Source organism: Rhinoraja longicauda, chromosome 25 (assembly GCF_053455715.1).
Source record: "Rhinoraja longicauda isolate Sanriku21f chromosome 25, sRhiLon1.1, whole genome shotgun sequence".
Lineage (NCBI taxonomy): Eukaryota > Metazoa > Chordata > Chondrichthyes > Rajiformes > Arhynchobatidae > Rhinoraja > Rhinoraja longicauda.
Genome location: NC_135977.1, coordinates 7,843,022 through 7,870,698, shown reverse-complemented (window position 1 = coordinate 7,870,698; position 27,677 = coordinate 7,843,022). Strand labels below are relative to the sequence as shown.

The window sequence follows — 27,677 nt, the reverse complement described above, 5'->3', positions numbered from 1 at the left end:
TTTAGTTTCCCTCACCATTGTTCTTATTCATCTCCTTCCACATATTTCCTCTGGACAATCAGCTGCAAATAACCTGCCTTGCGCCATTCGGTTTTTGGTCTCAGCCTAACCATGGATATTCCCTTTGTTCTCTTCAATTCTCTACTTCACTGCAACTTAAAACATGATTATTTTTCCAGCATTCCTAGTTCTGATGAAAGGTCAGCACAGTGTTAAATCAATTTATCTCCATTCAGGTGCTCCCAAGCCTAGTTCCTGATTACCTTGCCTTTATTTCTAACCAGTAATGTTATTTACGATCTAGCAGGTGGTGCTGAATTTCATGTTATAATCCACAACAATGAGCTGATTAATTTTCAGAAACGTTACATTGATACTTAAGTGAAATATTTATTACATTATTGGTCCACAATTGGTCTTTTCTTGCTTGAGTACATTTTAACCTGCCTTCCTAATAGATATGAGAGTGTATGGGATTATGTCAACAAGAGGAAATTTACTCCTCTGTCCCATTGACTCCAGGTCAGCAAGGGCTGCTTGATGCCATACGATCAAAATTTGCCTTGATGTTAAGAGTAGTTACTCTCACTTCATCTCTGGAATTGAGCAATTGTGTCCACGCTTTGACTAAGACTATAATGGAGTCAGGAGCTGAGTGATTTTGGCAGAACTAAAATTGAACTTCTGTGGTCAGAAGAAGGGTCTCGACCTGAAACATAACACATTCCTTCTCTCCAGAGATGTTGCCTGTCCCACTGAGTTACTCTAGCATTTTGTTTCTATCTTCAATTGAGCTTCTGTGACAAGGTTATTGCATAGAAAGTACCGCTCGACAGCAGCATGAATTATCCCTTCCATCACTTTTCCTGATTATCGAGTAGGCTAATTAGTTTTTTTTTATGGTTTCTCTATATCCTTGAAATATATTTTAAAATACTTATCCACTGAAAACAAATCTAGTTTTTCAAGAACACAGCTTCTTATTACAGTCTATGTAAATTAACTTGATTTTAATCTTGTATTTGTTAAGGACCTAATAAATGCATAATTTTAATCTCACCTTTTGCAGAGTTGTTACTTAAAGTAGCATATCTTTCTCTCCTTGATAAAAGAGTTTGTTGGATGATATTGATGGAAATGGAGTAAAGGAGGCCAAAAATATCTAAATAACAAATCTGACAAAAGGTCCTTGTTCCATTTTTCTTGGATGATCCATGGTAATGAAAAGGATGGGAGTTAATGTTCAAGAAGTTCAATAAATCCAAGGAAGAATGCAAAGTAATGATCAAGGTGAAGATGGGACAAAACAAAAAACACTGAAAAATATACTTAAGTCATAGATCTGGCAGCACCACTCCAATTATTGTAGCCCAATTTCAAATATGTTATTCAAATGTACTGAATGGAAATCATGAGTTGTATCCTGCTAATGTATCTTCTGTTTAGTGCTGGCATACAAAACAAAAATGTGCTCTACCATTACAACTGGAGGATTAATACAGGTAACCCAACAAAGAATGTCAGGGAGCACACTTAAGTACTGGAAATTGGTGAGTGAAAATAAACTTCCTCCCAACAAAATGACCTGACTTTGTAATGACTGAAAATGGGAATAGACGCATTTTTGTAATGTTAGCATAAAACGAACATTTTGAAGGTACAAGTTCTATAATCTCATTTGAATATAAATAATTCTGTAATTATAACTATTCTTTGAACATTTTATATACATTACATTTTTTTCCCAACCTAATACAGTTTTAAAGCTTTATCCAAGAAACTAAGGGTACAGGACATCCAAAGTTTAATTTTGATGGTCTCTTTCAGAAACAAATAAAAATTGTAGTTTTGATAAATTGTTTTCTTCTGAAGGATACACGTTCTTCTCATCCTTTTGTGTGCTGTGAAAACCACATCTGACTGTGACACGAAAATGCAACATCAGTAACATTTTCAGTGTTTTTTTCAAAATCCACAATTTCTTGGCAGTACAGATACATGATGACTGGTTTTGGCTTAAATTAGATCTGTTTCTCAAAACCATTTAGCCATATAAGGCCATTGCTGCATGCTAGAAGCTCAGCACTTTGTTCGTAGGGAGGAAAAGCCAATGTTTGCTTGGGCAGCTGGAATGACAGAATTTTCTTCAGGAAAGACAAATCCAATCATTACAAATCAATTCCAATAAGAATTGGCACCAAAATTGTTTAATCTTTCCACTTGCATGAACCTGACTATTTAAAAAACACATTAAAAATATATATTAGATTAGATGTGCTGCAATTTGAAGCAGTTCTCCGCAAAAGTAATGGTTCAAGGATAGATAAAATCCAGAGGTTAAAAAAAAAGACCCTTTGTTAGAAAATGAATATCCCCGCCAACTACTCCCTGATTAATGGCATTTCCATCCAAATACAGGAGAGGCAATATCTGTGCTTTCTATTCTTCCCTTCCTGCCATCCAGGATGGAATATTTCCAGGTGAAGCAACAGTTCCCTTGCATTTCTTCCAATCTATCATACTAAATTTAGTATAAACATTGTGGTCTCCGTGACATCGGAAGAGAACTGTGTTTAGTCTGCTGGAACAACTCTGAGCTCCCATTGCCTGCTCCTTTAATTCTTCATCCCATTTGGACTTTGTGTCTGTGACATTCTGCACTTTTACAAGGCCAATGCAAGTTTAAGGAACAACATCTTCTATCTGGGCACGCTGTAGCCTTCCAGACTGGTTGTCAAATTCTCCAATTTTAGCTCCTCACTTTCTTTCTATCTGTATCAGAATTTGCCATTTTTCTCAGTCAATATATGATTTTTGGCTCTGTTTTGGTTTCGCTCTCTTCTGGTATAGACTGACAGCCGTGAATGTCCACAGCCCTTCCAATAGCAACACAAAAACACAATGCAGAACGTACCTTTAAATGCCACATTGACTCATTTGATTTCACCCAGAGATATTCTTTTTGTTCTGCCCATCCCTGCCCATCTTCCCCAATACTGAAACCCAAACTTGTTTTCTCATGCTGCTCGGACCCAAAATATAAATTTGCTTTCTTTTCTACAGCCTGATCTGCTGAGTGTTTCCAGTATTTTCCCTTTATTTCAATTATTAGCATTTGCAGATTTTTAACTTTAGATGAAATGCAGTGTAGGCAAGAGAAATATCTTGAATGCATTCATTCTGCGACAGTCCATGCTGATCCCTTACCATCCCCTCGCAAGGAAATGAGACTTAGTGGTTCCCCACTGTTTCATCAATGTATTGCTCTTTGCAAATGTTAGTCTCCCCATTTTTCAATACATTGACACATTTCTATCAATACTTCAGATGTGGCCTTACCAACATCTTGTACAATTGGCCTTTTCATGCAAGGGGATTGTAGTTTACAAACAGGCCCTTTGGCCCACCAAGTCCACACCAACCAGCGATCCCCGCACATCAACGCTATTCTACACACACGAGGGACAATTTACATTTCTACCAAGCCAATTAACCTACAAACCTGTACATCTCTGTAGTGTGGGAGGAAATGAAGATCTTGGAGAAAAACCCATGCGATCACGGGGAGAACGTACAAACTCCGTACAAACAGCACCCATAGTCGAGATCGAACCCCGGTCTCTGGTGATGTAAGCGCTGTAAGGCAGCAACTCTACCGCTGCACCACCGTTCTAAACTCCAACTCTCTTAAAATAAGGCCAAATGCTATTTGCCTTCCTGATCATTGGCTGCACTGCCTGCGAAGCTTTGCAATTCAACCACAGAATCATCTAGATCCCTCTGAATTTTGCTCATCAGCAATCTCTCTCCATTTAGACAACGGTCAGCCTTTAGATTCCTCTTACTGAAGTGCATAAACTCACGTTTGCCAAGTGTTATAGAATAACAGGCTATAGATAGATTATCCTGAATCTTCATCACAACATGCTCTCCCATCTACTTCTTATCATCAGCGAACATGGATACCTTACACACTGCACCCTTCTCTAGATTATTAATATAAATTGTATATGATTGAGAGCTATATGATTGAGAGCCAAGAACAGATCCTTGGGATATTCCACTGGTTAGATCCTGCCAGGCTGCAAAGAACTGTTTATTCCATCTCTGCCTTCCATGTGAGCATCAATCTTCAATCCATGCTAACACAATTCCCCAATTCTACAATTCTTATCCTGTGCATAGGGTTTTATGTGCCACCTTATCAAATCCTTCTGAAAATACAAATACATTACATGTACAGGTTTTCCTTGCTTGACTCTATATCCTTGAAGAACTCTAACAAATTTGTCAACCATAATTTAACTTACATAAAACTATGTTAACTGAATTTGATTATATTGTTTCTCGAGATGACTAGCTGTCTTTTTCTTTATTATAGACACCAGCAACTTACCAACAACAAATGTTAACAAGCCTATAGTTATCCAGTTTTTGGTTTCCTCCCTTCTTGGAGTCACATTTGCAATTTTCCAATTCACTGGTACCTTCCAGGGAATCCAAGTTTAAAATCTCCAACAAATGGCTCAACTATCTCTGTAGCTCCTTCTTTTGAAGGGTGCAGGCCATCAGGACCTGACAACTTGTCAGCCTTTCAACCCATTACAATACCTTCCCCCATATGAAATAAATTGTTAAAATGCTTCCATACAATTAAAAACAAGCCTATTTGTTCTCTTTGGAATATTTGCAGTGTCCTCCACCATGAAGATTAATGCAAAGTATGGATTTACTTGCTCCAGTTATTAATTCCCCAATCTCACTCTCAAAAGGCTCCACAAATACCCCAACCATCATCTTCTTTTTCATCTATATCGAGAAGCCCTTATTGTTTGTTTTGATCTTAGTTGCCCATTTTCCTTCAGTTACATTTTTTCTTCCGTATTAACTGTTTTAAACCACTGGCTGATAATGCTTTCAAAGTCCCTGATCTTTTTGCCAATTTTTATGCCCTGGTCTCCGATTTATCATTTTCCTAGGCCTTTTCTAAATCATAGTAGGATATTTACCTCTTTCAAAAAAAAGGATTCCTCTTTCAATCAGAGATAAATTTCAGTCGAATAGTTACAAACCATCTGCTATCTAATAATGTATTGGTTAGCCTCTTCACCAAACCAAATCTAGACACCTCCACCTTTACACTATTGCATTCAACTTTAAGGTAAGGACATTGGCTATGGATCCTGGGTGTTCGCCTCAAACTGCATTTCAAATTCTACCATATTGTGATCATCATTTTCTGGAGAAACCATAATGCAACAACATCTTTTGTTAATCCTAGCTCATTATACATGAAAATCTAAAATTGTTTCTGTAATAACGGGAACTGCAGATGCTGGTTTATACCAAAGATAGACAAAAAATGCTGGTGTAACTCAGCAGGTCAAGCAGCATCTAATATATATAAGAAATTATAATACTCTATTATATAATATATAATACATGCCTGACCCAGTAACTCCAGCATTTTGTTTGATCCTGGGCAGGTTTGATAGCATATTGCTCCAAGTAAAAATCCATGATGCACTTCACAAATTCCTCTTCCATGATATCCTTGCCTGTTTGTTCAGACCAATCATATACACAGATGAAAATCATACATGATAATTGCATTTCCCTTCGCACATACCATTGACATTTCTGTATCTCTGCAGGCAGCTCCCTTTGGAATTAAACAGATATAGGTTTTATGCATAAATGAAGGCAAAAAATAACAACAATGATTCAGAAAACATTGTGTTCCAAATGAATTGCAAAAGGGAATCCATTGCTGAACTAGTGTGTGACCATGAGAAATGCTATGTATGACATTTTGATCTGGGGCAATCTGTGTTGCTCAACAAGTATTTTGTCGTAAGGCGGCTGTAATTTAAAGAATGAAGATGATAACCTAGTTCCGACCCTGTACTTCAAATTCTTGCTCATGCATCAGATGCTTTTATAACAATCACCAGGAGACCAGATAAGAGTACCATCAGGGTCCAAAATTTCCATTATTTGCATCACTCTCGGATTTTCCGCCGCTTTTTGCCATCCACTACGTCCTTCATAACCTTGTTTTTATGAGACCTATTCCATGAGTTAGAGGTGAGAGAGAACAGGTGGTAGAGTGAGAAGGAGAGGAGGAGGATGTCAGGTATTAGCAACATAGGGAAGCCATGGCCTGTCTCTGTATTGAACGCTCCAAACAGCTCCCATGAAGCTGACTAAGTAGGCAAGCTGATTCCACCAAAGGACATCTCATTCCTCAGCTAACTGAAATAGTGACAAAGCCAAGTAAACGGATTTGGTTCTTTACTTTAATTGATTCGCTTCCTTAAGCAGCTAAATCAACTCCATGGTTCTGACTTTGAGAAGTAAGGCATAGATTTATTTGCAGGATCCATATGCATATGCAATTCTAAATGAAGCAATTAGAAAAAGCATACAAATATTGAAAGAAGGGTGGCAAGACAGAAGATTAGATAGAATATATAAAAAATTACAAAGCAAGCTAGAAATTTGGCTCTTCCCCTAGTAATTTGAGAAGGCAAAGTTAACAGAATCATCTCTTTTTCAAGTAATACAACACCTCCAAATAGCTGGAAATCCCCCAATTCATCTTTTTCACATTTTACCATTCAATCAAACAATAAAGGGTAGAAATGTGGATATGTCATTCATACAATCAAAAAAAAGTTTAGAATTATTTTATTGTTTAACTCTATAGTTGAATCTTCAAAACAAAATTTAATAAACTAGACTAGGGATCAATATTGCAATTCTTTAATTAATTACTAAATAGTAGGGACTGAACTTGGCCTCAAATGGATCTTCTTATTGTCCTTGAAAAGTAATGATACAGTTCCATTATCAGAAACTTAATCAAAATTATTTCCATATGGTTTTAAGAAATCCATAAAGACGGTGAAAGATTCCCAAGCAGCTAAAAAGTCTCGGTCAGTGACCTTTCTCCACTCCCACCTCCAACACAATTAAATCCAATATGGATCATTGATGCACAAAACGACAAATGCAATGTGTTTGTTGGATTTATTGTTGCATTGAAAATATGACAGGTTATTTCGGGTAGTGTTTCAGCCTAGTGCTAATCATTGGTGACTTTGATTACATCATTTTGTGTGCAATAGTGGAAGTGGGAGAAATCACTCACCATTGCTTGGCAGGTTAGAGAACACATAATTATGGTAATATAATGACATGGATTGAGAATTGGTTCTGAGATAAAGCACAGAGTTGGAATAAAATGATTATTTTCAGGTCCTTGATTTTGCGGGAGCGGCTGCGACTCGTCTCCGGAGGCTCCGGCGCAGGCCGCCTGGACGTCGGAAGCCCGCAGGCCCCTGGGTGGGGGCCGACATCGGGAGGTCCGGCATCGGCAGCGGCAGCGTCTTCGCCCACCCCGAATCGCGGGGCTTGGGTCGGCCCGCCGCGGACCTTTCACTGTCCGGCGCGGCCTGAAATAGGCCGCGGGATTTTTCTCCACCCGGCGGAGACTTCAATGTCGGGAGCCCCGACCGCCCCGACAACTCCAACAGCCTGACCGCGGGAGAAGACGGCAGGGGAAGAGAAAAATACATTCTGGCCTTCCATCACAGTGGGGAGGTGACTGGAGGAGACTCACTGTGATGGATGTTTCTTTTGTTTGGTGTTGGTTTCTGATTGTATGTGTTATTGCATTTTTATTGATTATTCTTATTGGTCTTATTGTTGAACTGCGGGTAATTTTTCATTTCACTGCACATTTATGTGTATGTGACAAATAAATGACTATTGACTATTAATTGACTAAAAACGTCTCGACCCAAAATGTCACCCATTTTCCCACACAGATGCTGTCACACCAGCTGAGTTCCTCCACAAGTTGGCTTTTATTCTCAGGTCAGCAGGCTGTGTGATTAGTGAAGTACTGCAAAGATCACAGAGTGGGCAAGAATATGGCAGATGGAGTATTAACCATATAACCATATAACAACTACAGCACGGAAACAGGCCCGTTCGGCCCTACCAGTCCACGCCGACCACTCTCTCTGACCTAGTCTCATCTACCTGCTCTCAGACCATAACCCTCCAATCCCCTCTCATCCATATACCTATCCAATTTACTCTTAAATAATAAAATCGAGCCTGCCTCCACCACTTCCACCGGAAGCCCATTCCATACAGCCACCACCCTCTGAGTAAAGAAATTACCCCTCATGTTACCCCTAAACTTTTGTCCCTCAATTCTAAAGTTATGTCCCCTTGTTGGAAATGTATTAATGTAGAAGAATGTGAAGTTTTCCACTTATGTACAAAGCATAAAGGCAGAGGATAGTTTAAAATGGTGAGAAACTGCGTGACAAAAACAGAAAATGCAGGAAACATTGACTTGAAATGTTAACTCTACTATTTTCCAAAGATGTTACCTGACCTGCTGATTATTTCTAACGTATTCTCTTTTTATTTCACATTTAAAAACATGTGTAGTTCTTTATTTTCATTTACATGGAGATTGCATAATGTTGATTTTAATGGAGACTGGGAATGCTTGTACACAATTCAGACAGCCAACATGCAGGTGCAGCAATCAATTGGGAAAGAAAATAGAATGTTAATTACAGGGTAGATGAGATAAACAGTGGAAGTCATATATCAGGATTTTCAGAAGGCATCTGATAAGCTTTCACACAATAAAGATGATATGTAAAACGAGGGATCTGGGATTCTGCACAAGGTAGGTGGAAAAAGAACAGATGTTTTCAAAAAAACTAGTAAATGAAAAGAGTGATAGTGTGCTAGTTCAGAAGGCTTACAAACATGCACGAACAAACCATTGGGAAAGGATAGACACTGATGATTGTACAGTCTTCAATTCAAATTTCAGTATCTCAGTACATGAATCAGCCTATGACTGCATGCAATAAGATCCTGATAACATTCAGGCATAGGCAAATAAGTGACAGTTAACAGAAGTGCCTCAAAAAGTGCCAGGCAATGACTATTTCCCACAAAAGAATCTAAACGCCTGCTCTTGACTTCAATAGTGTACCATCACCTAGTCCCCCATCATAAATATAACGGGGTAACTGTTGACCATAAATTCATCTGTATCAATCACAGATATACAGTAGCAACTAGAGCACATCAGAGACTGGATATCCTGTAACAAGCGACTTGGCTTTCATTATTCCAGGACCTTTCTACCTTCCACAAGGCACAAGCTAGGAGCATGATGGAATATTCTTAATTTGCCTGGAAAAGTGCATCAGGCTAATAACTCTCAAGAAATATCCAGGATAGAAACAGTCAACATGGATTTGTGCCTGGAAGGTCATGTTTGACTAATCTTCTTGAATTTTTTGAAGAGGTTACCAGGGAAATTGATAAGGGCAAGGCTGTGGATGTTGTCTATATGGACTTCAGTAAGGCATTTGACAAGGTTCCACATGGAAGGTTGATTAAGAAGGTTAAATCGTTGGGTATTAATAGTGAGGTTGCAAGATGGATTCAACAATGGCTGAATGGGAGATACCAGAGGGTAATGGTTGACAATTGTATGTCAGGTTGGAGGCCAGTGTCTAGTGGAGTACCCCAAGGATCTGTGTTGGGTCCACTGTTGTTTGTCATTTACATTAATGATCTGGATGATGGTGTGGCAAATTGGATTAGTAAATATGCAGATGATACTAAGATAGGTGGTGTAGTTAATAATGAAGTAGAGTTTCAAAGTCTATAGAGAGACTTGGGCCTTTTGGAAGGGTGGGCTGAAAGATGGCAGATGGAGTTTAATGCTGATAAGTGTGAGGTGCTGCATTTTGGTAGGACAAATCAAAATAGGACGTACAGGGTAAATGGTGGGGAATTGAGGAATGCAGTGGAACAGAGGGATCTGGGAATAACTGTGCATTGTTCCCTGAAGGTGGAATCTCATGTGGATAGGGTGGTGAAGAAGGCGTTTGGTATGCTTGCCTTTATAAATCAGAGCATCGAATATAGAAGTTGGGATGTAATGTTAAAATTGTACAGGGCATTGGTGAGGCCGAATCTGGAGTATGGTGTGCAGTTCTGGTCGCCAAATTATAGGAAGGATGTCGACAAAATGGAGAGGGTACAGAGGAGATTTACTAGAATGTTGCCTGGGTTTCAGCACTTAGGCTACAGAGAGAGGTTGAACAGGTTGGGTCTTTATTCTTTGGAGCGTAGAAGGTTGAGGGGGGACTTGATAGAGGTTTTTAAAATTTTAAGAGGGACGGACAGAGTTGACGTGGGTAGGCTTTTCCCTTTGAGAGTGGGGAAGATTCCAACAAGGGGACATAGCTTCAGAATTGAGGGACAAAAGTTTAGGGGTAACATGAGGGGTAACTTCTTTACTCAGAGGGTGGTGGCTGTATGGAATGGGCTTCCGGTGGAAGTGGTGGAGGCAGGCTCGATTTTATTATTTAAGAGTAAATTGGATAGGTATATGGATAAGAGGGGATTAGAGGGTTATGGTCTGAGAGCAGGTAGATGAGACTAGGTCAGAGAGAGTGGTCGGCGCGGACTGGTAGGGCCGAACGGGCCTGTTTCCGTGCTGTAGTTGTTATATGGTTATTATATGGTTATAAAGCAGCTCACTTGATTAGCACCCCAGCAACCATCATACATTCTGGCAATATTACAAAATTGGCTGTAAATCTGGGTAATTTTCAAAATGTCCAAGTTATTCATCCAGACATCAACAGCACTCCCAAACCAGAGCCTCTAATCAAGGAGAATATGGACAGTAGAAGTTTAGCCACATCACCAGTTGAAAGTTCCACTGCTAGCCATACAACATCCTGACATATATATTGCAAGTACTGGGTCTAAAATTCCAAAGACGTGCTTCTAGAAATTGTCCATAGTGTGTAGGATAGAACTAGTGTACAAGTGATTGCTGTCGGCATGGACTCAGTGGGCTAAAGGGCCCGTTTCCACACTGCATCTCTAAAACTAGAACTAAATCTAAAACTAAATGCTGGAAATGTTAACTCAACACCTTGACCAGAGGAACTGCAACAGTTCAGAATAGCAGTTTATCACCACCTTCTCCAAGGCAATTGGGGATTTGCAATAAATTCTGTTCTTGCCTATAATGTCCAGATTCCAAAAAGGAATTGAAAATAAACATTTTTAAATCGTATTGCGGCCTTTATTGGCCGCGGTTAGAATAAAAGTGAAGAAGTCTTGTTGGTATTGTACAAAGCTGTAGTAACAGTACATTTTAGGTTTACATATCCAAGGATTGACATACCTGCTTTAGAATCAGTGTGAAGCGGATTCACTGGATTGATCGTGGGAGGAGGAGAGGTGCAAATGTTTGGGATTCTATTGCAATGTGCTATAGTTATATGGACAAAATTTTCAGTCAGAGAGTGGTGAAGGTGTGGAATTCTCTGCCTCAGAAGGCAGTGGAGGCCAGTTCGTTGGATGCTTTCAAGAGAGAGCTGGATAGAGCTCTTAAGGATAGCGGAGTGAGGGGGTATGGGGAGAAGGCAGGAACGGGGTACTGATTGAGAGTGATCAGCCATGATCGCATTGAATGGCGGTGCTGGCTCGAAGGGCTGAATGGCCTACTCCTGCACCTATTGTCTATTGTCTAAAATCATGAGAGGAATAGATTGGGTAGTCTCTTTCCCAGAATAGAAGAATCGAGAACCAGAGGACATAGTTTAAAATAAGGGTGGAAAGATTTAATAGGAACCTGAGGGGTAACATTTTCACACAAAGGGTGGTGGATATATTGAACGAGTTGCCGGGGAAGGTAGTTCAAGCAGGTACTAATGCTACATTTAAGAAACATTTAGACAGGTACATGGATAGGACAGGTTAAGAGAGAGATGGGCCAAACACAGGCTGGTGGGACTAGTGTAGATGGGACATGTTGACCAGTGTGAGCAAGTTGGGCTGAAGGGCCTGTTTTCATGCTGTAAGACTCTATATTCAAGGTTCGGATGAATAGATTTTTGAACCGTGAAGAAACGGAGGATACGGAGAAATGAAATAGGAAAGATGAACTGGAGAAGCAGGATTAGACATTATGTCACTGGATATTGGAGATGACTTGAGCTGCATATATGACCTACCCCAGCTTGCGTTTTTCATTTGTCAAAGGGGTGACAACCCACTCATATAAACTTATTAGTTTATTTTAGGGATGGATAGTTTGCTAGATTACTTTCAAGTAGGCATATTATTAAATATGGTCACCCCTCTCTCGTAACAAAGTTTACCATGTAAGATATTTTAAAGTGGGACAGATTTACGAATACTCTAATTTCTGGACAAAACTACTTTCAATGACAGAAACATATAGATTTTCAAGTTTCAATATGCCTTGGTAAACTCCAGACATTTATACATTTCATGGCATGGGAATGACAAATGTTTAGTTTTGCCATCATAATTGTCCCAAAATCCTGGCCGATGTTATCACAGGAAATCATGCATACATGGGTGCCTGAACGGTCATTTAACAGGAACAACCTCAACGGAGAAGAAAGCAAATTCCATAAACAACATGAGCTTGTATGGCAAAAATGACTTAAAAAAAATTAAAATTCAAGGTTGAAGTGAAAAGCCTATGCAAGGCATTTCTTGCTGAACAAAATAAGGAAATCTAGCATTGACAACTGAATGATCTTAGAAGAATTCCATGTAACCTTGACCTTGCAGGGAAGGATGGAAGGCAAGGGGAGAGTGGTTCAAATAGATAGCTAATAGGACAGGAAGGCTTGTTTTGCAATATTGTTCTAAAGCAAAGAAACGTTTTGTACAAAAATACATTATGGGTTTAATGTGTTTCAGTAAAATGTGGCAATGGGCAATATTACCTTTTTTTGTCACAGCATCTTCAGTTAGCACAGTTTTTTGTTTTGTTTTCCCCAGACAAAATTAACATGAATGATCTTGGAGCCCATAAGGGCTTGCATTGCAATCAACAATATTATATTTCAAATGATCCTGTTAAAACCTGCAAACTACACCAGTTTAAATCAAAGGCACATTCCTACAGACAAAAAGGTGTTTTATGCTTCTGCCTCTATAATCTCACTTATACTTGCAGCTGTTCCATTTTAAAGCTTTTCCCTGACTTGGCATATTACCTTTAAGGAGCCCCATTTATGCTCAAGTACATAGCAGGGTATCTGGCAACTAATCCCCAACCATGATTCACTTGTGCATTAACAAAATTGTCACACATGTATGATACTGAATGCATAATTGACAACATGTTCTAACATTAGAACTGTAACAAACTGTTTGCTCAGGGGTATACAAACTTATGTTTTTAATTCAAACTCCCTCCTTTCATATTCTTCTCCTAAAGAACGTGTTCAAGGGAATAGTTCTACCAATGATATAAACTCTCTGGTATCTCACTCAAATAGCTATTCTTTGTCCTGCAATAAGAGTGTGGAAAGTAAGCGAAAGAACAAAGTGGGCACTGAGAAGTTTGAAGTTCACTATGAGGCCTTCTAAGATGAACAATGTTCACTTTCCATTTGGTTCGTTGATAATAATTGAAGGGCAGAATCATTCCTCACTTTCCTACACTCAAGTGCCAAAGCTACTGACACCACTTACTTGTCATAGAGTGATACAGTGTGGAAACAGGCCCTTCAGCCCAACTTGCCCACAATGGCCAACAATGTCCCGGCTGCACTAATCCTATTTGCCTGCGCTTGGTCCATATCCCTCCAAACCTGTCCTATCCATGTACCTGTCTAACTGTTTCTTAAACGATGGGATAGTCCCAGCCTCAACTACCTCCTCTGGCGGCTTGTTCTATACACCCACCACCCTTTGTGTGAACTGTTTACCCCTCGGATTCCTATTAAGTCTTTTCCCCTTCACCTTGAACCTATGTCCTCTGGTCGTCGATTCCCCTACTCTGGCAAAAGACTCTGTGCATCTATCCGATCTATTCCTCTCATGATTTTGTATACCTCGATAAGATCTCCCCTCATCCTCCTGCGCTCCATGGAATAGAGCCCCAGCCTACTCAACCTCTCCCTGTAGCTCACACCCTCTAGTCCTGGCAACATCCTCGTAAATCTTTTCTGAACCCTTTCAAGCTTGACAATATCTTTCCTATAACATGGTGCCCAGAACTGAACACAATATTCTAAATGCGGTCTCACCAACGTCTTACACAACTGCAACATGACCTCCCAACTTCTCTTCTCAATACTCTGATTGATGGCCAAAGTGCCAAAAGCCTTTTTGACCACCTTATCCACCTGCGACTCAACTTTCAAGGAACCATGCACCTGTACACGTAGATCCCTCTATTCTGCAACACTACCCAGATGCCTACAATTTACTGTGTAGGTCCTGCCCTTGTTCGATGTCACAAAATGCAACACCTCACACTTCTCTTTAAATTCCATCCACCATTGGATGGAATGTGTTTAATTCCATCCACCATTCCTCCGCCCACCTGGCCAATCGATCCAGATCCTGCTGCAATCTTTCACAACCGTCTTCACTATCTGCAAAACCACTCACTTTTGTATCATCAGCAAACTTGCTAATCTTGCCTTGTATGTTCTCATCCAAATTATTGAGGTAGATGACAAACAGTAACAGGCCCAGCACCGAACCCGGAGGCACACCACTAGTCACAGGCCTCCAGTCCAAGAAGCAACCTTCCACCATCACCCTCTGCTTCCTTCCATGGAGCCAATTTGCTATCCATTCAGCAATCTTTCCTTGGATCCCATGCTCTCTAACCTTCCAGAACAGCCTTCCATGCGGAACCTTGTCGAATGCCTTATCGAAATCCATGTACACAACATCTACAGCTCTGCCCTCATCTACCTTTTTGGTCATGTCTTCAAAAAAAAGCAATCTGATTTGTGAGACATGACCTCCCACCTACAAAACCATGCTGACCATCCCCAATCAGCCCTTGCCATCCAAATGCCTGTATAACCTATCCCTCAGAAAACTCTCTAGTAACTTTCCAACTACAGATGTTAAGCTCACCGGCCTATAGTTCCCAGCATTTTCCCTGCAGCCCTTCTTGAAAAGAGGCACAACATTTGCCATCCTCTAGTCTTCTGGCACCTCGCCTGTATTTAAGGACGACGCGTAAATTTCAACCATGGCTCCCGCAATTTCTTGTCTAGTTTCCCGCAATGTCCTCGGATATATCTGATCAGGCCCTGGAGATTTGTCTACCTTCATACACGATAGTACCTTCAGTACTTCTTCGATGGTAACACTGACTGTTCTCCACACACTTCCATTGACTGCCCCAAGTTCCTCTGTCCTACTGTCTTTCTCCTCGGTAAACACAGAAGAGAAATACTCATTGAGTACCTTGCCCATTTCCTGTGGCTCCACACGGAGGTGACTGCTTTAATTCCTGAGAGGTCCCACTCTCTCTCTAGTTACCCTTTTTTCCCTTATGTATTTATAAAATCTTTTGGGATTGTCCTTAATGCTACCCGCCAGAGCTATCTCCTGGCCCCTTTTTGCCCTTCTGATCTCCTTTTCCAATTTACTCATTAGCTCCCGAAACTCCTCCAGGGATGCATTTGATCCCAGCTGCCTCTACCTGTCCCATGCATCCTTCTTATTTTTGACCAACGCTTCAATTTCCCTTGGCAGCCAAGCTTCATTACATTTGCCTGTTTTGTCCTTCACTCTAACAGGGACGTACATATCCTGAGCTTTCGTCAGCACACTTTTTAAAACATCCCACTTGGCCGATGTTTCTTTCCCCTCAAATAACCTGCTCCAGTCAACTTGAACGAGACCTTCTCTCATACTCTCAAAGTTAGCCTTACCCCAGTTTAGCATTTTAACACGTGGACCCTCTCCGTCCCTATCCATAACTATCTTAAACCTAATCGAACTGTGGTCACTGGTCCCAAAAGGCTCCTCCACAAACACTTCATTAACTTGCCCATCCCAATTTCTCAATATTAGATCTAGCATTGCTTTTTCAAGTGTGGGGGGGGGGCTCTACACACTACTTAAGAAAACTCTCCTGAACACATTTGAGGAATTGCACCCCATTTCAACCCTTCACACTATCATTTTCCCAGTCCATATTGGAAAAGTTAAAATCCCGTACTGCAACAACCTTGTTTGACCTGCAGCTGTCTGCAATCTCCTGGCACACCTTTTCTAGAAAGAACCAAATACAAGGGTCAACCCTGATGAATTATGTGAAGTTCCTTAAATCTCCAGGTAACAAGTTCTGTATAGACATGTCTAAACTTCTAAATGTTAAACTTTTAGTCTAAAATTCTATTATAATTGTTATTTACTGCACTTTCCAGAAGTACATTCTAACTGGTAATTGTGCCAATTTAGACATTTCGGAAATGGTTGTATCTCATGCATTTCCTTTCCAAAGTTATTTAAAATGTTTGTAATTTAATGCAGTAGAACACGGGCATCTCAATATTTATGGACCCAGCAGACCAATTTCATTATATTTAGAAGTATCAAACCAATTCTGAATATTTCTTTCATCGAAATATTGTTAAACATTCCAATGTATTATTCACAGTGTGGCTTGTGTATGAAGAAAAGTGGTTACGCAAGTTAACAAGTGTCTTAAAATCATAGAACAAGTCACAGCCTTCAGGCAAGAACATACCTTCACCAAAAAAGACTAATAAGGGAAAATCTGTTTCTTACTTTTTACTCCTTCATTCCTTAAAAGACACAAAAGGGTCTAATTTTGATGCTTCAAAATGTTACAAGATACTTATAATTTTGTCAAGTTATGAGATGCTGGAATAGATCACCAAAGGTAGATTGAATCTTTTTTAAATATGAAAATAGTGAAAGAGTGGTGGACAAAGTCATGGAGAACATTCCAGAGCTTGTGGCTTAGGGCCTTGGCAGCTAAAGCTAAAATTAAAGCAATTAAATTCAGAGACAGAGGTTCACAAAACTGAAGGACAAAAATCTGAGGATTATAGAAGTTTGCATGAGAGGAAGCAGTGGGTGAGGGATCTGAAAACATTAAATGAAAGCAACAGTAGTTGTTCACACATAAAATGCAGCTAGTGCGTACCAGAATTTTAATGCTGCTTTTGTACCTTGGCATATATTAACAGTGAGAAAGAATAAGATACTCCATGGAAAACAGTATTAGAGCTAGACATACTGATTCACGCTTGAGAGATATGCATTTTTTGACACACTAAGTTGGTAATTTTCTAGTAAGGACATTGTACATCCCTTCAAAATCCTCCAAATTCACTGGAAGGTAAGTGAACCAACATCAACATCACCTCTCAAGCTAATATCCCAGCATTGGGAGCTTAGTTACTCATAGTTGACTAACATTTCCAACACTGTACTGACAAAACAGATATTCTATTCAGTGCTCCGCTGTGGGAGATTAGCACATTGGAAGACGACCAAAAAGATTCAAGGATGTACTCAAAACTTTCTTGAAAAAAATGCAGCATTTCCATTAACTCCTGGGAATCTCTACCCCATGACAACTGAAATTAGAGGCAGGGCATTTGGGATGGTATTGAGAATTAAGGAATAGGGAGCACAGAAGCCCTGCACAAGTGGTGGAAGGAATGTGCCATCCCACAAACCACCCACCTTCCCATGCCAGCTGCCACCTTCTACTCCAGAGGCCACGAATGTGAATCCCACATTGGCATTATTAGCCACCTCCTAAATGGACAGAATTATGTAATCCTCAATTGTGTGGGGCTATCCAAGTGGCATTCACAAACTTACAAAGATCATTCAGAACAGTTATGCTTAACGTTGTATACAAAAATATTTTCCATTAGCAAGCAACCAGAACAATTCAACCACAATAATGCATTTGAAGCAAAGTTATGAGAGCTGTTTCAGAAATGTATAGCATTGTTATACTGATTGTTACACTTGCCATTTCATTATGGTGAATTTTCAGTTTCATCTGTTAATATTCCAATAATCTTTTTTAATTTTAAAATTGAGTTTTAAGATATGAATAAATCAATGCTTTGTTACTCAAAGGCAAAATAATTTCTGCTGAAGAGTACAAATTCTATGATAGCAAACTATAAATTCTGTAGCTTCTTTATTCCTGCTTCACATTCACTAAGTTATCAAACATTCACTAAGTTATCAAGAGTATATAGCTAGCTGTAAGATGTTGGGCAATTATTCCCCAATCAAACTGGTTGCTGCTTCAAAATAGGAGGGTTGGTAGTACTGTGGCTCATATCCAAAACAGAAGGTTCTGAAATCAAGTTTAATTCCAGAAACTTGAGCACAGAAATTTTGAATGACATCCCCATACAGAAATACAATAAGGGAATATTACAGAAAAGTATCATTTTCAGTTAGACTGAGACAGTATCTGTTCTCTCTGGTGGATATAAAAGATGCTTTCATACCATTTAAAGGATCCCTTAACACTATTTTGAGTGACAGGTGATTTATCACTGAGTAATAAGAGTTGGCTAGAAAATTCACTATTTATAAAGAAAAGATTATCTTGTCATTAATCATGGCCACATTAAAATAATGCCTATATTACAACAACTAAAACTTTGGATTTGAAATATTTAGATTTGCAGAGATCGCGCAAATCGCCACATAGATTCGAGTATTGCACTTTTAACAACATATTAGCACCAAGACGTTTTCAACTGAAATGGTTTTCCTGTTTTTACATTGTAAGCGATGGGAACATTTCCATAATTGTGTTTTAAATTAGTTTGCTTTTACCTGCTCAGTTAATGCACGTCACCTATTAAATAGATAGGCAGTACAGATACGGTGAACTCATCCGCCTCTACTCAATAAAATTAGACTCCCTCATGAAATCCAACGATAAAGGAAGTGAGCAGCAAGATCTGGACAATCTCAACTCCGCTTTAAATCCTGCATTTTAACCGACTTGAATCATGCTTGCAGCAATTCCTTTAATTAGAACCCCGTAAAAATATGCTTCAACTTTACAAGACCGTGTTCAAAACATTAGAAAAAGTAAATTGTAGGCGCATTTGAGCGACCTCTGAAATATGAAATACTTTGGTCTAATAGCCAAGCTGGATTCTACCGTCAAGAAACTGTCAGCCGTGACGGAAAGACTCGGCACACGGGGATCAGCAGACTATTATTTTAATTGAATATTTAAGTGGAATCGACAGGTTAAGAATAAACCTCAACTGCATTTGATGATCCTTTTAAAAAAAACATGCCTGTGATCAGATAAATACGAATGACTGGATCTGCTGCATTCTGCGTTAAGGTTGGTCTACAGAGGTAGGTAGACTACAGGTAGACTACAGTGAGAATGCATAAGCATTATTCCATAATTGTAATCCAACAATGTTTAAGTATATCTGTACTGTGAATTGCGACACGTCGCATGCCATAGCCGGCTGTCCTAACTTACACCTAACTGTTAAAATCAAACGAGCCAATTCTCTTTCATCTACTTCAAGAATGGGTGTGCACCTTGGAGCAGAGCGGATCCCTGGCATTGCTGTTGCCAGAGCCGCACGTCTACAGCCTGGTACACTCTGATGTTGTCCAACTGGGATTCAACGTGGACCTTGCGATAAACCCCTTGCGATAACCCCAGAATATTAACTCAACAACAGAGCAGAACCAGCATGAAGTTCGGGAAACGTTTCAACACAAAAGTCAAGAACTCTCTCTCTCTCTTTCTCGTTCTCTCACCAGTTTCCTGAGGGCCGGTTCGTCCAGAGACGAGTAGCGGTCCGCGGACATGGTGAAACCGGGCTGCGCTGTTCAATGTCCCAGGAGTTCTCTTCGCCGCTCGGCGCTCAGCACGACCTCGTTGATCGTTACAGGCGTGTTGATGTTACTGACCTTCGATTCACCCTTCCAACGCAGCCCCGACAAGCTCTATCACCCGTAGACACCCGGTGCCGGATGCTTTGACAGTTTGATCGCCGCAGGTGCTACCTGAGCAAAAACAAAATTCTGAAGCAGGGTCTCGACCCGAAACGTCACCTATCCCTTCTCTCCAGAGATGCTACCTGTCCCACTGTGTTACTCGAGCATTTTGTGCCTATCTTCGGTGTAAAACAGCACCTGCAGTTCCTTCCAACACAAAGTACCTGGCGGCTTGTCGCCTCAGAAATTAAATCAAATCAATCTGGATCAATTGACGGTCACGTCACGACTTTTTTTTTTTCCTCAGAACGGTGCTTTTTTTTGTTCTGTGATCCCGGGTTTTTAAATATTATCTATCAAATAATGGCAGGAGCCCGGCGATCCCAACGCATTCCTCTTGGAGCGGTGCGCTGCTGTTCGAGCTTCAAATACCGATCGCCGCCTCAGCTCCCGCCCAGCGGCGCCGACATCAGCCAATCGCGCCCGGGCCTCCCGCCCGCCTCCCTCTGCGCCGCTCCAAGTTTTCAACCGTCGTTTTCAGACGTCACAGCCCTCGCCGACCTTAGCACCTTTGGGACAATTTTCCGCCCAGCCGCATAGTAAAATGGAATTGATTCAGCCCAGAAGAATTTATAGCTCCTCTCGGAAGCCTAAAATGTCGGCTCACGGAGTCATATAGCGTGAAAACAGGCACAACAGGCCCACACCGGCCAACATGTCCCATCTGCACTAGTCCCTCCTTGCCTGCGTTTGGCCCATATCCCTCTCAACCTTATCCTATCCATGTTCCAGAAAAAAATACAGGAGATACCACTCCATATGTTGTGAGGTGACTGTTCTCTACAATCCAGACACAAGGAACTGCAGATGCTGGGTTTACAAAAGAAGGGTCCAGACCCAAAGGTCTGAAGAAAGGTCCTGACCAGAAACCAGAGATGCTGCTCGTTGAGATGCACCAGCGTTTGCTGGCCATAATCTGTTCTGACCATAAGCCTTCGACCTGAAAGGTTAAATCTATTTCGCTTCCCACAGGTGCGACCGGACCCACAGTATTATCAGCATTTTCTGTTTTTATTTTAGATTGACAGTATAAGCAGGTTATTTTTCATCTTCAGTCACACTTAGCCAGTGATAAGCGAGCTACATCCAACATATGGCTCCTGAAACATGCACTTTGTTCTGATTTCCATCAGAGCAAGAGATTACCAGAATGACAGATAAAACATTTCAACTATGTTCTCAAAGCCTCTGATAAATTGTGACTCAGGAATGTCTGGCCTTTGACCAAGTAGAAAGGAGAAGGAGCAGCTTGGATGGCACTGAAAACCTTAATCTCTTCATCAGGAATGATCTCACCCAAATTACACATCTGCCTATCATAGTAAACACCTGCATTCTATTCCCTCCCCTCCTCCTACTGTTACAGGTATAAATGCAGATCCGATCAGCCACATTAGAAGCGCAAAATTTGAAACAAGTCATTTTTGATCCCAAGCAACCGCTCGGAAAGGATTTTACAGCCAAAGAATTACTTTTTAAGTGTCATCACTGGAGAACTGTATGGAACTGGCAAATAATTTGCACTGCAGCAAATAACAAAGATGATGTACTGTATTATAATGCACAGGAACAGATTCTTCCATCATGTCATTGCTAACCATCAAAACTAATCCCATTTACTGGCGGCTGGTCCATAGCCTTTTAGAAATTGGCAATTCAAATGTTCATCCAGATACTTCTTACATGTTCTGAAAGTACCTGCATCCACCACCTTCTCAGGCAGTGTGTTCCAGATTGCAACCAGCCTGAGTGATTAAAAAAAAATCAATCCCCTCTGACCCTCGTGCTCCCCATCTTAAACCTATACCCTCTGGTTTTAGATATCTCCATTAAGAGGAAGATTTATCACTATCCACTCTGTCTATGCCCCTTTACATATTTCTATCAGATACCCCTTCAGCCTCCAAAATAGCCATGTAAAATAATTGCAGCTCTATATGTCAAACCAGAATCGCAATTTATGGCCTAGCATATCCCTCACTCTACTACAACAATCAACTCAGGGCACCCGGCTTCAGATTAGTTTATTATCATATTCACTAGGGTACAATGAAATTCCTTTTCAACATGAAGGTCAGAGAGTAAACAGTATATATACAGTATCATATAAATACAACATTAGGTAGAACAATAAGTTCAATAGAGCAGAATATTGCAAGACTGCAGTATAGATTGAGTAGTGCAAATAATTACAGAGCAATACGGAATAACCCAATGAGGTAGAGGTAAAAGTAAGAGTACATGGCAGCACCTCTGGGAAGGGGTGTGAAAAAGGTCATTGATTCAGGAGTTTGATATAATGGAAAAGCTGTTCTTAAATCTGAACATTCAAGTTTTTAAACACCTGTAACTTCGCCCAGAAGGTAGAAGTGTGAAAAAGGGAATGGCCAGGGTGGCAGGCATCCGTGACGATACTTCTAGCCTTACTGATGCAACGTCTCATGAAGATTGATTGAATGGAAGAAAGTGACAAACCTGCAATGTACATTCTGTGATGGAGACTATGATGAGAAATGTAAACATAACCTGCTGAGGCTGCAAGATAAGAAGCAAAACACAATGCAATAAACTGACGTCAGTAATCCCATGACCAATGATTTGGAACAAAACCATGCTCCTGTTGTACCGCCATGATCGGCGGTAGACAACTAAACAGCTGATGGGAGAAAGTGACTCCAAGAACATTACTATCCTCAGTCAAGATGTAGTCTAGCTAAGAACAAAGCTGGAGTATTTGCAACTATGTTCAGCTGCCATTTCCAAGTGGAAAACCCGATATGGTTCCTTCCTGAGATTGTTAACATCACAGATCCCAGTCTTCAGCAAATTTAATTCACTCCACATGATGTCAAGAAATGACTTGAGAGTACTGAATACAGCACGGAAAATGTCATGCCTATAGCAGTGAAGACCTGCATTCCAGAAGCAGCTCTCCTTCCAACTCGGCTGTTTTACTAATAGTTACAACATTGGGATCTCTACATCAATGCAGCAAATTGTTACCCAATTCACAGAAAGCAGGACAATATTAACTGGCTATTTACTGACAAATCAGTCCCCTTTCAGTAAAGTGTTGAAAGTCATGTCAACAGTGTTATCAAGAATGTTTACACTGCAATCGCATGTTATCATATGGCCAGTTGGCTCCAGCTCAGATCACAACCTTAATCCAAACATGGAGCCAGAATGATTTTAAGGGGTAAAGAGTGAATGATAGCCTCTGACATCAAAGCAGCATTTGAATAAGTATGGCATCAATAAGCCTAGTAAGACAGATATCAAAGAACATCAAAAGAAAAGATGGATGAAATTAATCACCCCACATATGATGATGGTTGTGGTAGGTAGAATTCAATCATCCCAGCCCAGGACATCACTGCAGAACTCCTCTGGACAATATCCAAGACCCAAACATCTTTGAGCTATTTCATCAATTACCTTACTACCATCATAAGGTCATAAGTGTGAACATTAGCTTTTTTGCAGGTTCATTTCCATTCACAAATGAAGCGATCCATTAATCAGAAACCCAGACGACCAGCCACAAAAACACTGCGAAGGCCAGAGGTTCGGTATTCTCTGGTAAGTGATGCCTGGCATCGCATATCCTTACCACCATCTAAAAGGCACAAGTCAGGAGCACGATTGAGTACGATAGGGTGTGAGCTGTAGGGAGAGGTTGAGTAGGCTGGGTCTATTCCATGGAGCGCAGGAGGATGAGGGGAGATCTTATAGAGGTATACAAAATCATGAGAGGAATAGATCGGGTAGTTGCACAGAGTCTTTTGTCCAGAGTATGGGCGGCACGGTGGGGCAGTGGTAGAGTTGCTGCCTTACAGCGAATGCAGCGCTGGAGACCACAGGTTTGATCCTGACTACGGGCGCCGTCTGTACGGAGTTTGTACGTTCTCCCCGTGACCTGCGTGGGTTTTCTCCGAGATCTTCGGTTTCCTCCCACACTCCAAAGACGTACAGGTATGTAGGTTAATTGGCTAAGCAAATGTAAAAAAAAATTAAAAATGTCCCTAGTGTGAGTAGGATAGTGTTAGTGTGCGGGGATCGCTGGGTGGCGCGGACCCGGTGTGCCGAAGGGCCTGTTTCCGCGCTGTATCTCTAAAAATCGAGGACCAGAGGACATAGGTTCAAGGTGAAGGGGAAAAGATTTAATAGGAATCAGAGGGGTAACTTTTTCACACAAAGGGTGGTGGGTGTATGGAACAAGCTGCCAGAGGAGATAGTTGAAGCTAGGACTATCCCATCATTTAAGAAACAGTTAGATAGGTACATAGATAGGACAGGTTTGGAAGGATATTGACCAAGCGCAGGCAAGTGGGACTAGTGTAGCTGGGACATTGTTGGCCGGTGTGGACGAGTTGGGCCGAAGGGCCTGTTTCCACACAGTATCACTCTATGCGCCACCTCCTAACCTGGAATCTCTACTATGAAGAAGGACAAGGACAGCAGGTGTGTGGAGCACCACTAAGTTGTGCACCATGCTTACTTGGAAATACATTACAGTTTTTGCATTGTTGCGGTGTTGAAATCCTGAAATCCCAGACACAACATGGGTGTACTTTCACCAGAAAGACTGTAATGGTTCATGAAGGTGGCTCTCACCACCTCATCAATAACATTTAGGGCTCCATATTACATTTATACAGAGATATTCTGTTCGTTTTTACCTATTATCTACTACTTTTTAATCCAATTTACCTTTTTGTACAGTGTACATAAGCATGTAATTCCAAATATTGCATGTTATACCATGACCCCAACAAGCTTTTTACAGACATAACTTTAAGGTTTAGTGCACAGACTCCATCTTGTGGCCATTGTGAATTAAATAATTTCATTTTTACTCAGCAATTTTCATAAGATGACTGAGAGGTGAACAAAAGTGACTGCAGGTGTTAGAAACTAGATTTAAAAAAAATACGGGAAGAACTAAATGGGTAAAGCAGCACTTGTGGAGGCCAAATGTGGAAGACAATGTTTCATATTAAGACCCTTCAATAGTTCCCTTCAATAGAGGGAAAAGATTGCCAGTTTTTGGCTGTAAAAGGTGCCGGGGGGGGGGGGAGTTTATTGTTGTGAGAGAGGCGGGTGGGTGATAGGTGGACTCAGGTGGGGAGGGGATGCAGACAGATGGAACCAGGAGGGGAAGGGAGAGGTGAACAAAAAAGAGAAGGAAACTAAATGAACCTGCGAGTCTGTGTGTAAGGAGAACAACCAGGGTGTGTGCGTTACTTGAAATTGGAAAATACATTGTGAAAACTATTGGGTTGTAAGCTACCCAAGCAGAATATGATATATTGATAAGGATTAGGGAGACCAGACCCTTGAGTCTTTCCATCTGGTTCCATGCATCACCTGTGTCTGAAGAAGGGTCTTGACCCGAAACCTCACCTATTCCTTTTCTCCAGAGATGCTGCCTAACTCACTGATTTATTCCAGCCTTTTATGTCTGTCTTCCATGTATCACCTACCAGCCTCCGTCCCATCTCCACATCCTCAACTGATTCCATATCCCATCATCCCCTCTCCATCTAGTTTCACCTATCACTTACCAACCTCTATCCCACTCCTCACCCGACTGCTCTACGCAGGCAACCTTTCTCTTTGTCCTGATGCAGGGCATCAACATGAAAAATCGACTTACACTTTTTGCCTCCACAGATGTTGCTTGCTCCACTGATTTCTTCCAGTATTATCTTTTTTGATACATAATTTCAATTGCCTATGATGATAACTCAGAATGATTTACCAGCGGTAAGTCACCGACACTTTGCCGCTAACCTAAACTTAAAAATCACAAAATTACTTTTGTGAATCCATCTGAGGAATACTGTCTTGATCGTATATGGCAGTGGGCTGTGCCTCAACGTAAAGCCCTCAATGGGGTGGTCAGAATAAACCATACCTCGTGAAACAGCTTTGACTGAAACAGTTCATGAAACAGCTAAACTTTGACAGCCATGACCCCACAAAGTGTACTTTCCATGACCCCACAAAGGCTGTTTCTGAATGTCCTGAAGTAAGAAACATTCAAAGACATTCAAATTATGTCAAACAAAATATTATCAGGATAGCACAGTGGCGCGGGTTAGAGTTGATGCTTTACAGTGCCAGAGACTCGGGTTTGATCCTGACTACGGCTGCTGTCTGTATGGAGTTTGTATGTTCTCCCTGTGACCATGTGGATTTTCGTCGGGTGCTCGTTTCCTCTCATATTCCAAATAAGTGCAGGTCTGTAGGTTAATATGCTTCTGTTAAAATTATCCCTAGTGTGCAGGATAGAACGGGTGATCTCAGGTAGGTGTGGATGCGGTGGGCTGAAGGACCTTTTTCCAAGCTGTATCTCTAAACCAAACTAAAAACAAAATTAAAAATTTAAATGTATTACATTTTACTTATTAAATTTAAATTTCTTATATGAAAACCATTCCGACCAATTTAAAAGGGTTAACTCAATTAAATTAAAAAAAGTTAATAGTTATTTACTTCAGTTTTTCTTAACTACCTCAGTGCACTGTAATGAAGGGAATCAGTATTTGCGCAGAAGATTAAATCTGGTACGTTCAGAAGGCAGATAACAGTAATTCCAGGACCTCCTTCCCCTAAAGGCCAACTTCCCAATTTTCTGCCAACTGTTGTCTCGAATGCCAGCTTTTAGACTGCCTCTTTACTCGGACACCAGACACATGGATTTCAAAGTTAATGGAGTGGGAGTGTGAGGAAAATGTCCTCCTCCTCACTACCTTATTAGCAACCCAACACCTAACTGTGGTCTTGTCTATTTTGTGACTTCCAGTTATCCAGGTCACTCTTGAGGACTAAAAAGTGTTCCAAAAACTTTACAATTACAGGATTGATTAAAAGAAAATAAACATATTTTTTCAGGGGTTGACACTGTCATCTGGGCATAACTTGCATAGAATAGACATAGAAGTCAGATGTCTCTCCAGCTGTTTTGACCTACTGACCAGGACAGAGAAGCAGTACTTTTCCAGGTTCAGCAGCTAGATATTCCAATCACAATAGGAAGCCACAAGAGGATGCAGAGGAGATTCACCAGGGTGTTCCTGGGTAGAGTCTACCAGTTATGAGGAGAAACTGGATAGACTGGATTTGTTTTCTTTGGAGCAGAGGAGGAACGTGATTGATGTGTATAACATTATGAGGGGAAGTAGACAGGGTGTAATAATAGAAACTTTACCCACAGCAGAGGTGTCCAAACCTAGAAGGCATAGGTTTAGGATAAGGGGGAAGAGGTTTAGAGGAGATAAGAGGAGGAATTTTGACACCCAGAGAGTGGTTAGAATCTGGAATACATTGCCTGAGAGGGTGGTCGAGGCAGAGTTTCCCCTGCTTTTGATAAATATTTAAACTGTCATGGCATAGTAGGCTATGGACTGAGCTCTGGTAAATAGGATTACAGTCGAAGGGTTGACATTTATTTGGTGGGCCGAATGGCCTGTTTTGTGTCTATGACTAAATTCACACAGCAACATACATTCTGGGTTATTACAGTAAGTGTGCATTCTGCTGCTGAACTCTATGAGGTCTCGAATGTCAAAGCACAGTCAGTTGAAAAGCAGCCAGAAACTTCAGGATTTCCGTGGCACTTATAGAGAAGTGCCAAAAATCCAGAGCTGCTGACATTTCCCAGCAAATTACAACCCCATGTTTCCTAATCTCAATTCTGACTAGTTTCCGATGGAATTCTCTATGCTAGTTCTGTGGTATCAACTCCACACAATGAAAGT

General features: G+C 40.8%; 1 protein-coding gene across 2 annotated transcripts in view; it reads right to left on the bottom strand.

Annotated features, from left to right (window-relative positions):
• smtnb (smoothelin b) overlaps positions 1-20,318 on the bottom strand; it is a 166,471-nt gene extending 146,153 nt beyond the window's left edge. For both annotated transcript variants that reach the window (XM_078421481.1, XM_078421480.1), the window contains exon 1: positions 19,672-20,318. In XM_078421481.1, the coding sequence (XP_078277607.1) occupies positions 19,672-19,722 (51 nt within the window). In that variant the 5' untranslated portion in view covers positions 19,723-20,318. The remainder of the gene's footprint in view (positions 1-19,671) is intronic.
• Between the last annotated feature and the right edge of the window lie 7,359 nt (positions 20,319-27,677).